The sequence below is a fragment of the Anoplopoma fimbria genome, chromosome 7 (assembly GCF_027596085.1).
Source record: "Anoplopoma fimbria isolate UVic2021 breed Golden Eagle Sablefish chromosome 7, Afim_UVic_2022, whole genome shotgun sequence".
Lineage (NCBI taxonomy): Eukaryota > Metazoa > Chordata > Actinopteri > Perciformes > Anoplopomatidae > Anoplopoma > Anoplopoma fimbria.
The window spans coordinates 1,019,148-1,031,419 of record NC_072455.1 but is presented as its reverse complement, the minus strand read 5'-3'; the positions used below and the strand labels follow the sequence as shown (position 1 = coordinate 1,031,419).

Here is a 12,272-nt window from a genome sequence, read left to right as displayed (position 1 = left end):
AAGAGGAGGAGGATGCCATTTAACGGAGGTAGAGAAGAGACATTTTATCAGTTTGATGTGAAACATAAACGGCGTCCATGTTTGCTCTAAATCAGAGGAGATAGAGAGGAAGAAGAAGCCGAGCGTCTCTCCCTCGTCTCAGACTGAGATTACATAAACACTGTGGGGACGTATCGGGTGGTGTAATCATAATAAAGACTCTCCTGCCTTTCTCTCCATCTTCGTCCTCACTGCTGAATCTCAGACGGTAAACGACCTCCTGCAATGACACGTTTACAACTTTACTTCACTGGATGAAATGAAAAAGTTGGATGCTCGTTATTGTTACTGAACGACCTTTCACTTTGTCCTCTACTGCTCGTTTCTGCTGCCCACTAGTGGCCAAAACATCAGTTAATGCAGGTTTGTGTTAAAGGAGTAGTTCACCTAACAAATATGGAAATTCTTTATTTTGGTGCCCTGTCAGATCATCCTCATGCATGTGCAGCAGATTCTTTTACGGGCTGCAAAAGATTTATTTAGCAAAAAGAGTTTAATCCATGAATGGATTTGCTCTCCTTAAAGGGATAGTTCAAAACATCACAACCGTCCCTTTAAGGCCATGTGATAGAAAACCTTGAGACGTCAGAGAGGTGAGTATTAAATATATAATTCATATTTTTTAGGGTGATTATTGCGTAAATATAAGTGAAGTTGTGCTGCGATCCAGTGCGGAGACAATGATGTGGTTTCTCCTGTTCATATGTGTGAACGATCAATAAATGATCACTTATGTGGCTGGCAGTATTAATAAAAGTACGATGAATATTAATTAAGTGATGAATGCATTCATATGTTGGATCAACACCCTGCAGCTCAAACAACAAACGCTGTATAACCTTAAAACAACGTTGAGGAAACGTTGTGTGTTTGTGCGTCTCACCGTCAGTAGAACGGAGACTGGGAGCTGATGTAGAGCCTCTGGGATTGGGAGGTGGGGGGGGACAGCGTGGACAGGGAGGAGAGGGTGAAGGGGGAGGGCGGGGGGGGAGGAAGAGGAGGCGGAGGGAGGCAGGAGGCGAAGGCTCTGCCGCCGCAAGTCAGCAACCCGGGACTGGTGGCGGAGGGGGGGCGGCGGCGAGCGGGGGAGAGGGGCTGCTGGGAGAATCACAGGAGGCCGAGCTCAGGAAGGACGAGTCTGGAGGAGGGGGAGAAGAGGAGGGGGTGAGATAAAGAGAGAGAGAGAAGAGAGAGAAGAGAGGGAGGGACAGAAGAGAGGGATGGAGAAAGAGAGGGAAGGACAAGAGAGGGAGGGAAGAAGAGAGGAAAGAGGGAAGGAAAATGAGAGGTGAGGGAGGGAGAGAAGAGAGGGAGGGAGAAAGAGAGGGGGGAGATGAAAGAGAGGGGAGGGGAGAGAAAGAGAGGAGGAGGGAGGAGAAAGGGAAGGAGAGAAGAGAGGGAGGGAGGAAGAGAGGGAAGGGACAAGAGAGGGATGGAAGAAGAGAGGAAAGAGGGAAGGAAAAGGAGGAGAGAAGAGAGGGAGGGGGAGATAAAAGAGAGGAAGGGAGAGAGAGAAGGGAGGGAGGGAGGAGGAGAGGGAAGGAGAGAAGCAAGTACACATGCCAGCAAACAAGACGGGATCATATATATGTAGAGTTGAATGCTGTGTTCGTGTGCGTGTGTGTGTGTGTGCGTGTGCGTGCATGCGTGTGCGTGTGCGTATGTGTGTGTGTGTGTGCGTGTATGTGTGTGTGTGTGTGTGTGTGCGTGTGTGTGTGTGTGTGTGTGTGTGTGTGTGCGTGTATGTGTGTGTGTGTGTGTGTGTGTGTGTGTGTGCGTGTGTGTGTGTGTGTGTGCGTGTGTGTGTGTGTGTGTGTGTGTGTGGACAGTACCCAGGTTCCACAGGGTGGTCTGTGCTGCCAGCTCTTTGGCGTCATCCAGCATCACACACAGCTTGTCTGGGATGTAGGTGCTCCGTGTTGACGGGATCACCACCTGCACAACATTTAAATATTCATACAAATATACATTTATGCAAAACAGAGTCGTTGGCTATCGTTAGCTACCGTACGCTGACGTTAATGGTTAGCTGTCGTTTGCCCTTTTCAGCTATCGTTAGCTACTGTATGCTGTCAATAATTGTTAGCTTTCATTAGCTATAAGTAGCTGTTAGCTGTCATTTGATTTTGTTAGCTGTTGTTAGCTTGTTTTGTTGAACAAAACCTGTAAGTATCGTCAATAAACCAGGATACAATGGAAGAATCCCATTGCCTGTTTGTGAAGCAAGCAGTGATGCTAACTTACAAAAAAGTGGAGTAAAGTGAGATGAAGTGTAGTGAGTGTGTTGTTGTAGTTAAATGTCCACATAGGTGTGACGGTGTAAAGACCTTGTAGAGCAGCAGCAGCTTCCCGTCCTGTCCCGGTGTGGAGTACAGGTGGTACTCGGGCAGCGACCAGTAGTTTTTGCGGCAGTAGAAGTCCAGCAGACTGGTGGCGGAGCAGATCTGACCCTGCTTCAGAGACAGCAGGCTGGTGGGGGACAGCGGGGCGCCGGGAAACAAAGGGAACACACACCGGTCCTGGTCCTCTGAGGATACACAGACACAGTCGTTAGCTATCAGTAGCTGTCGTTAGCTGTCAGTGGCTATTTTAAACTACGTTATGCTGTCAGTTATTGTTGTTTATCCTTAGCTATCAGTAGCTATTGTTGGATATTTTTAGCTACCGTATGCTGTCGTACATCCAAAACATACACAATATACAATGCTAAAATCAGACCAGATCATATTTTATTTATTGGTTTAGTTTTATTATTTTTTTATTATAAAGAATTCATGCATTTTTTTATTTATTCTAAAATATGTATTCATTCTGTTTTATTTATCGCTTCATATTTATTCATTTAGTTTTATTCAGTGTTTAATCTTTAAACATTTTGTTTTATTTATGATGTAATATTTTTTTTTGTTTTGTTTTATTTATGGCTCAACATTTATTTATTTAGCTTCAATTATTATTATTATTATTATAATAATATTATTATTATTATTGTGTTTATTCAACATATGTCCCATTATGTCACCAATATATCAAATTATTCTGGCTGATCACACAAATGATCCACAGATTGATCAGTAACTAAAAAAACAACTTTTACCTGCAGCCCTAGAAATTAAATATTCATGAAGAGTCTCATTTTCAAACTTCTTTGGCAGATAAATGTAAAATTAATGACCTTCATGGCTGCTCTCTCCAGTGCAGAGTAACTTTACTTCTCCTAAATACAGAAACTGTGTTTACGTTCTTTGAAGACGTTGCTCTAATTGATTCTAATAAGCAAAGAAATGTGTTATTTACTCCTCAGCTCATTAAACTGAATAAATTGAGCTCTGCTAATTATGTCATTAATCACTCTGGGTAATGAATTCATCTTAAAACACACAATGTTAAAGCCTCAAATGACTCCAACAAACTCTGGTTTTCATGATTAAATGGAAATGTATATTGTTATAAAAGCATTTATTATTATCATCATGTTGTTGACTGGTTCAGTTTGCATGAGTAAACATTTTAAAAAACTGTTTATCAATGTCAAACTGTTTCATATTTACATTTTAATGATGAACAAAGAGCTGAAACTCTAAATATGTTCATTTATGTTCCTCAAAAAAACTAAATGTGTTTTCTAATAAGTCTGGTTGGTCGGGATGGGACTCACTAACAATATGATATTATTATCAATATACTGAGTATTTCCATATCTAACAGTGTGATTTATTACCCATTTTTATTAGCAATTGATTCAATTTGTCAACATCAGTTTTATCTAATAAAGTTTATTTCATTTCATCTTCTATCTTCATCCACTAATTTACTTTCACTTTGTTAAAGTCATCTATAGGGGTGATTTGCATAATAAAACACATTTCATAGACGATAGATTGATAGATGATTATTGATTAATAGAGAGAATAACTGGCAGATTAATCGATCTATAACTACCACATATGAAGTTATGATTGAGGATTAAAAATTGAGTTCTGGCCCGGAGGCTGAGGAGCTCGTTGTTTATCTGCAGTGATTCTTGTGGTGAATGATTTATGATTCCGTGAATATAAAGCAGCTTTAAATTCACAGGACAGATCTGATCTCCTCCCTCCTTCTGTCGGTCTCCCCCTCTTTTCCTCTAAATCTCTTCTGCCCTCGTTCTCTTTAACACCCATCTATCTCTTCCTCCGTCCACTCCTCCTTCTCAATCTTAAATCTTTGCAGACTCAGAAATCTGCTCGTGTACTTTTTTCCTCCGTCTCTCTCTCGTAGTAGTACAAGGATCCTCCAATCATCATTTCCTCATTAATATTTCACAGTCCATTTGAGGGGGAGATAACTCTTAAAAACTTTTCTCATTTTCGGAAACGTCCGCAGGCGACAGGAAGTTCTGCTCCATCATCACATTATTATCAGGTCGTTAAAATGAGACTTGATGGATGTGGTTTCGTGAATGGATGAGACAAAGTGACAAACGTTTACAGCAGTAAATATGAAACAAAAAAGGAAGTTATGCTGCGACAGAGTTTGATTGTGTCGACTCTATATGATGCTTTTATTTTGTAGTACGTCTCTTTACTTATATATGTTATTTAGTTTAGCAGATGGAGAACAAAATGCTGAAAAAATGCTGGGAAAAGAAACTGGAAGAGAAGGTTTAAACAAGAACAGCTTCCTGTTTCAGTGTCAAGAGTTTCACATTAAAAGCAGCCTCGAATAAGCTGCACTTCGCAATAGAAAGAGAAGGTTAGTCTAGGGTTAGCACTGTGGGAATATCAGCTGAACTAAATACACTTTAAACCTCTTTAATCAATATTTACAGTTCAATAATCAAACTGATTCAACATCTACTTCAACACAAACTATTTCACATGTAAATAAAACATTTGGCGTCTGAATTTTACTGTTTTTTATCTGTTGAAATAGTTATTTTTGAAGGAAAGTAGATCAGCTGATGCATACATTTTGAGTAGTAGTGTATTTGTAAAACAAATACATTTTTTATGAAGCTCTATCCCTCCATCTTTGTAGCAGTTATTTCTATCTACCTGACCAACTTTTTCTGCTGTTAAGAATCCAAAAAGCAACAGCCGTCCTCCACCTAAACATCTCGACTTCATCACTAATTTGGTCCAAAACATTAAGTCGTTAGGAGTAAAACGTATTAATAAGTATTCATGAGGAGGACGGCTTCAGGCTGAACAGTTTTATCTAAAATGGAAATCCTCGTTCTGCAGATGATTGAGATCAGACATCTTTCTCTTTTAAATGAGCTGAAAAGTGCTCTTACTTTTATCGCTATGGAAACCTAAAAGTGTAGTTCCCCCAAAGTCAAAATGAAATCTGTGCTTTGAGTTGTGAGCTGGATGTATTTTATTATAATTTAATAGAAAAAAACTGATGATTAATCAATAATTAATGATCATGTTAAAGCTCCTGCTCACCTGCTCCGGTGTAGAAGGGGCTTCCCAGGCGAGGCGGCAGGGACACGGTTCTCCCAGCTCCTCCCATCATCCCTCCATCGCTCCTGTGCAGGACAAACGTCCCTCCTCCTCCACTTCCTGCGTTGTTGCCTAGGTAACCCCGGTTGTTGTTGTACCTCCTCCCCCCCCCGACCAGACTGCCCTCTTTGATCCCGGCCGGTTTGGCCAGCGTCACCTCTACGGTGGCCCCGTCGATCTGGGCTCCGTTCATGAGGCTGAGCGCGGTGACGGCGTCGTCGCGGCAACGGTAGTGGACGAAGGCGTAGTCGGTGAGCTTCTTGACGCGCTCCACGGAGCCCGGCTTGAAGCGGGAGAACTCCTGACGGAGAGTTTCCTCGTCGGTGCTCAGCATCAGGTTACGGACCTGGAGTAAGACGGGACCGTGTTACTGTTTTATAACAACAGGTACAAATACATAATCAGTGTATATACATATCAAATTGTTTCATTCGAGTCATTTTTAGAGGCCTGAGAGGTAAAAGTACACAAGATTTGCAGACAAAATATGAAGAAAAGTCTGAAAAATAATGTGAAGTGTGTCAGTATTCAATTTAGAAATCCTCGAATTTACAAAATACTTGAAATACACGACTCGTCTTATTTATATGTGCACTAATAATACAATTTATATATTTTTACTAATAAGGAGAAGACTAGAATATTAAATATAATGCAAAACGTCAGAGTGTTTGGCCCAAAATAAATTTATATCTGTTTCTGAAATAAAAGCTGCTTATTTATAATATATATCTAAAAATATAATATTCACACTTTCTGTCAATATCTAATGTTGCTTGAACACATTTAAAAACACATTATTTATACAAAGAAGCACACAAAATACAGTTTACATTTAAATTTAGTGAAATATGTTCATTTTCTAACAGAAAAGTTTCTCAAAACAGAAAAAAAAGTGCTTATAAAATCTCAAAAATCTTCATTAGCATCGGTTGCTAATGTTAATATTTGTAACATTTGTAACCAATAACCTCAAGATGATGACGCAAGTTTACACCCTCAGTACTGAGCATGTGCAGTGAGCTTGATTCTGATTGGAGGGATTGAGTGTGTTACGATTGTGCCCCCCCGTCTCCTCTAATTAACAGGAAGTATCCTGTAAGTGGAACGACAGTAAACCACCAGCAGGGTTAATAGAATCATCAGGAATACATGAAACACACACACACACACACACACACACACACACACACACACACACACACACACACACACACACACACACACACACACACACACACACACACACACACACACACACACACACACACACACACACAGGGTTTTGTTTACCTCCAGGCCTCCCCCCGTTAAAAATACTCCCTCCCTCCCTCCTCCGTAAAGTGCTTTTGGGTTTCTATTTGCTGCCCTCAGATCACGTCTCACTCTTTCAGAATAAAAGCCCTCCACAGTGATTGAACCCCTGGAGGGTGAGCAGCTCGGTGTAAGTCTCTCCCCCCCCGCTGTGTCGCTCTCTCTCAACTTTGATCTGAACAATCCTGATGAATATTTAGGCCTCTTTCTTGAAACAGCGAGCTTCAGCGCAGGAGGAAACTTTTTATTTTTAGTTTGGAGGGATGTTGAATTCAAGTTTTCACACTTTATGACATAAACAAACTATCCAACCAAACTCTCATTATTTCAGAGTATTTTTTAGGAACAAACACACGTTTAAGGTCTAAGTCAGACTCACGTAAAGGACTCTGACGCGCTGCATCACCTCCTCGTCAACGTCTTTCTCAGGCTCCGCCCAGTCCACCTGGATGGAGTGACCCCACAGCTGGAAGGTTCCTGTCATCAAATAAAAAATAATAAAGTCTTATTGAGCTCGTGATTATATGTTCAGCCCATAGTTGTGTAAATGTTCGTTTCAATTCATAAAAAATGATTACAATATCAAAAACTATGTAAAACAAAAAGGAAAAGAATCTTTAAAAATAAAATAAATATATAATAAAAAATGAAGTTCGACAGAAAATAAGTAAATATGTACTAATTAAAATAAAGAAAATAATTAAATGAGATTGACAGAGAAAAAGTAAATAAATAACTAAATTAAATAAGAATGACATAAATCAAATAAATATGTTTAAAATAAAATAAAGGAAATAAATAATTTAATTAAATTATATTGACAGAAATAAAATAAATATGTACTAATTAAAACAAAGAAAATGATTAAATTGAAGGAGATTGACAAAAATTAAAAATAAAAATTAATTTAAGGAGAAAATGTATTTTGAATTAAATGAGATTGACAGAAATTGAATAAATATTTTCAAACTAAAATAAAAGCAGACATATTAAATCCCACTGTAGGATCGCAGCTCTTCCTTATCTACCAAACCCTCTTTGAAGGATCCTGTTGAACACAGCGGGACCACAACACCATCACCACTGTGATTCTGACAACACACCTTCATATTTCACTCTGTCAACAGAAACTCTATTTCATTCACAGCTGGATCCCTGTTCACACTGGAATCATTTCATCATGTTTCGGAATTCAGAGAAATAAGTTCAGGTTGTCCTGCAGCGTCTTAAAGTGGATGTGATGGAAAACACTTTTAAAAACAACAACAACAACAAAAGTTTTACTTTAAAGATAAAAAACTGGGGGGATTTAAAATGATTTCCAAATACTTACAGGGAGAATATCACATGACCATTCACAAACACTTGATTTACTGATTTACTTTCATTTAAATCAAAGAATAACTGCGAATCCTCAAAATGAAGAAGCTGTAACTAGGAAGTATTTCTTCGTTTATATATATAAATTGACTTTAACAATGATTAAAATAACAGAAACATCTGTCAGCTCAACAGCTCCACAAACAAACTGCAGTTATAGTTTCAGCTGAATATTCCTAATAAACTGGACAATATGAAAAATCTCCCCCTCACACATTTTGCTGCAGTGATCTGTGTTCTGCTTTCCTCTGCTGGACAAAGACAGGAACTGACCCGGAGTCAGCTCAGAGTTCACACAGGCGGTGCAGTGCGTTACCTGGTATGAGCTTCCTGCGGGCCATGGCTGCCGCTTTGTGGGACTCGTACTCCACGAAGGCGAAGCCTCGGTTCCTGCTCTTGTCGGTGGAGCTCGGATACACGATCACATCCACCACGCCCTCCGTCACCTGGGAGACACAAAGAGCTTACGACCTGTGACATCAAAGCCACAAATGTTGACTTATGCTCGTTAAAACACAGTATTATGTATATTAATTATGGAGTTTAAACCTTCACAAATGATGAACCAATAGAAATGTATTTTTGTACATTTAGTTTCCAAGTTTTCAAAGATTATTTAAAAGGCTTTTTCTTTTGAGAGTGTTTCAAAACAGCTGATCTCTCTCCACTCTCAACTGTCATATGAAAGAGATGCTTCTTCTTCTTCTTCTTCTTCTTCTTCTTCTTCTCTTCTTCTTCTTCTTCTGTGGTGGTTGTTGTTTTGATGATATGAGCAGGCTCCTCACCTTGGTCATCTCCTCCATGATCTCGTCCTTCCTCTTCTCTTTGGGGATGGAGCCGATGAAGAGGCGGCAGTTGTCCAGACTCACGCACACGCCGATGAACTTCCCCGAACGGATCTCGAAGTTGTCCAACATCTGGATGGCTCTCTGCGCCGCCTCTCTGCAGCGCAAACACATAAAATCATCGCTTTTATCCACATTTTTAGAGACATAAAACTACAGAATGAGGATTTCATAGTTTTTTTATTTAACTGCGTAATAATTTGAAAATACAGCAGCTGTTTCCTGTCATTTAAACTTCTGTTTAAAGGTTAATAAAGAAACAGTTTATATATATCTGAAGCTTTTATGCCACCTGTTGGTGTACATGACGAAGGCGTAGCCGCGGTTCTCTCCGCTGAACTCCATCATCAGTCTGAACTCGTAGATCCGGCCGGCTCTCTCGAACAGCGGGACCAGCTCGTCTTCGTACAGGTCTCTGGGGATCTTACCCACGAAGACCTCGCAGCCCCGCGGGGGGGCCGGGCCCTCCCAACCTGCAGCACCAAAACAGAGCCGTCATAAACTGTGTCATAAATACGGCAGGAAAAAAACAACTTCAAAAGCATGCAACGTAAAAAAACATTCACACCAGAGGGACACCGTTACAGTCCAGAATCAAGACTCTGTTTTGCATTAAATCGGTTATACTGGCTACTAGTACTAGTACCACCACTGTTGTACTATATTTGTATTAGAGTATTTTGATAATCGAATAACCATTTCAGTAACTTATTTTAGAAATAACATTTCAAGGTTCCAGCTTCTTAAATGTAAATATTTGACTCTTCTTCTTTGTCTTAAATGGCAGTTAACACAATATGTTTTTCAGTTACTTCATTGTCGTTGTTTTTTGTGTTTTTAGTTACTTCATTTCTGTGTAAAAAAATAGTTTTTCTTCTTGGACCTCCTTGATTTCTTGTCTGTTTCTCTGTATTAGTGAACAGAAGTAACCGGAGCCAAATTCCATGTATGCGTTCTGATTCTGATTCTGGACAAAATAAAACTTATGACAACTATTTCCTGGATAGTAAGATAAGATACAAGATAATGGAAATAATCGTTATTGACACTATTTGGTGACTGTATTGTTTTTATCTGTTTCATTTTAAATTCTAGAAGTGTGTTTTCAGTTTGTTATTTCTTACTTTAATGACTCTTTATAGACATTTACTGCTGCAGAAAACTAAATCTAAGCAGAAATGACAAAACATGTTGATGTTGTCACTGCTATCAAAGTTTAACCTTCTATAAAAGACTCTGATCTGAAGATGTTACATGAATGGTTTCTTTTACTTTTCTACTCTAACATGTTTGCATAATTCAGTGTTCAAATCATATCGTCTCCACACACACACACACACACACACACACACACACACACACACACACACACACACACACACACACACACACACACACACACACACACACACTCACCTGGCGGAGGTCCTCCGTACTTCCTCTGTCCGTTCTCCTGCACCATGTTGTATCCCGTCTTCTCCATCAGATCGAGCAGAGCCATCTCTTTGGCGCAGGACGCTTTGAACTCGTCCTCGCCGACCAGCGGGCTGATTTTACCGGAGTCTCCATCCATGTCTCCGTCTGAGTCTCTGTCCCCGTCTGTCCAAACAAAAACAAAACAACACAGTTAACGGTCAAAAAAGCAGTTTGTGTGACCAAGTTTTGGAAATTAATCTGACTTTCTGACATTTGAAGATTTTCTTTAACTGTTAAAGGTGTTTTTTTGCTGCTGAGAAATATTTTAAACTTTTAATATATAATCAGAATATCAAACAATCCTTTAAGTCATTTTTAAATGTAATGTGACGACATGATGCTTTGTCTTTTCTCTTACTAGACAGTTTAAATAAAAATCTTTGGGTTTTTGGGGTAAAACAAGACGAACGTCAGCTTGGACTGAGAAACCTTAATGAGCATTTTTCCCTCTTTTCTGACATTTAAAAGACAAAATGATTAATTAGGAAAACAATCAGCAGATTTATGAATAATTAAAACGATCATTAAGTTGTAAAATTAACAAATTAATATTAAAAAGGCAACTATATTAACACTAAATGAAAAAACTGTGAGTTATATGAAGACATACATTTAACAGTGTGTAATCACTCAGTTAAATCCTTTTTATTCACAATGAGTGGTGAAATTAAGGTACTTTGGATGTTAACAGTAAAAATGGCAAAAAATAAATAAATAATCAAATAAACAATCAAATAAATAATCAAATCATATAAATAATCAAATTATATAAATAATCAAATAAATAATCAAATAAATAATCAAATCAAATAAATAAAAATCAAATAAATAATCAAATAAATAATCAAATCAAATAAATAATCAAATAAATAATCAAATCAAAAATCAAAACAATAAAATCAATAATTAAATCAATAATTAAATCAAATCAATAATAAAATCAATAAATCAATAATCTTGATGAAACGTGTTCAGCTGGGTGACGTCATTATTGGTGGACTCTGAACCGTTTGGACCGTTGAGTGACGTCATGACGTTAGCTCAAAGCTAACGCTAGCTCAACGGCCGCCGTTAGCTTAGCAACATGTATGCTAGCGGCTCGGTGACCGGCGGTTAGCTTGTTTAAGCTAGCTCCGCTAATTAACGTTTAATTAAACTCTTACCGGGTCTTTCTGCCGCCATTTCTTCTGAAAAAGTTAATGAACAACGTCACGTTTCTTACGTTCTTCAATTAAAACTTTATTGGGGGAATTAACGAACCTGGAAACAAACTATTTAACAAATCAACGGGCGGAGGTTTTGATTGACAGGAAGGCCGGGCCCTCTGAGCCAATCAGCGCGTTTATGCGAGGCCCGGGAGGCGGGACTACGTTAGATACGTACATTACGTACGTCACATCAAATCAAATAGAATAAACCCACAAATATAAATGTACAATTAAATGAAACGTTAAATAAAACATAATATAATGTTAAATAAAAATTAAATAATAAAATTTGATTTTTTTTAATTAATTTAAAAGTAAAATATCCCTTTTTGTTCTTATATTTTACTATATTTGAAGGTTTTTGAATATAGAAAATGGAGTTAATACATTTATTTCCAGTGGTCTAAATACATAGGGACCTTAAAATAAAAGAATAAAAATATATCAGACATATAGTATCATGCTATCTCAATTGTATGAAAATTAATTATTTGTACTAATGTAATATTAAATAAATTAAA

At 38.3% G+C, this 12,272-nt stretch overlaps 1 protein-coding gene across 1 annotated transcript in view; it reads right to left on the bottom strand.

Moving 5' to 3' along the window:
- The window catches only part of rbm46 (RNA binding motif protein 46), a 98,322-nt gene extending 86,541 nt beyond the window's left edge, over positions 1–11,781 (bottom strand). Inside the window, exons 1-10 of the mRNA XM_054601932.1 lie at positions 11,707–11,781; positions 10,484–10,666; positions 9,360–9,540; positions 9,008–9,164; positions 8,539–8,668; positions 7,222–7,319; positions 5,472–5,874; positions 2,367–2,566; positions 1,872–1,974; positions 1,088–1,177 (exon numbers count right to left, since the gene is read on the bottom strand). Coding sequence (XP_054457907.1) covers positions 1,088–1,177; positions 1,872–1,974; positions 2,367–2,566; positions 5,472–5,874; positions 7,222–7,319; positions 8,539–8,668; positions 9,008–9,164; positions 9,360–9,540; positions 10,484–10,666; positions 11,707–11,725 — 1,564 coding nt within the window. The 5' untranslated portion in view covers positions 11,726–11,781. The remainder of the gene's footprint in view (positions 1–1,087; positions 1,178–1,871; positions 1,975–2,366; positions 2,567–5,471; positions 5,875–7,221; positions 7,320–8,538; positions 8,669–9,007; positions 9,165–9,359; positions 9,541–10,483; positions 10,667–11,706) is intronic.
- Between the last annotated feature and the right edge of the window lie 491 nt (positions 11,782–12,272).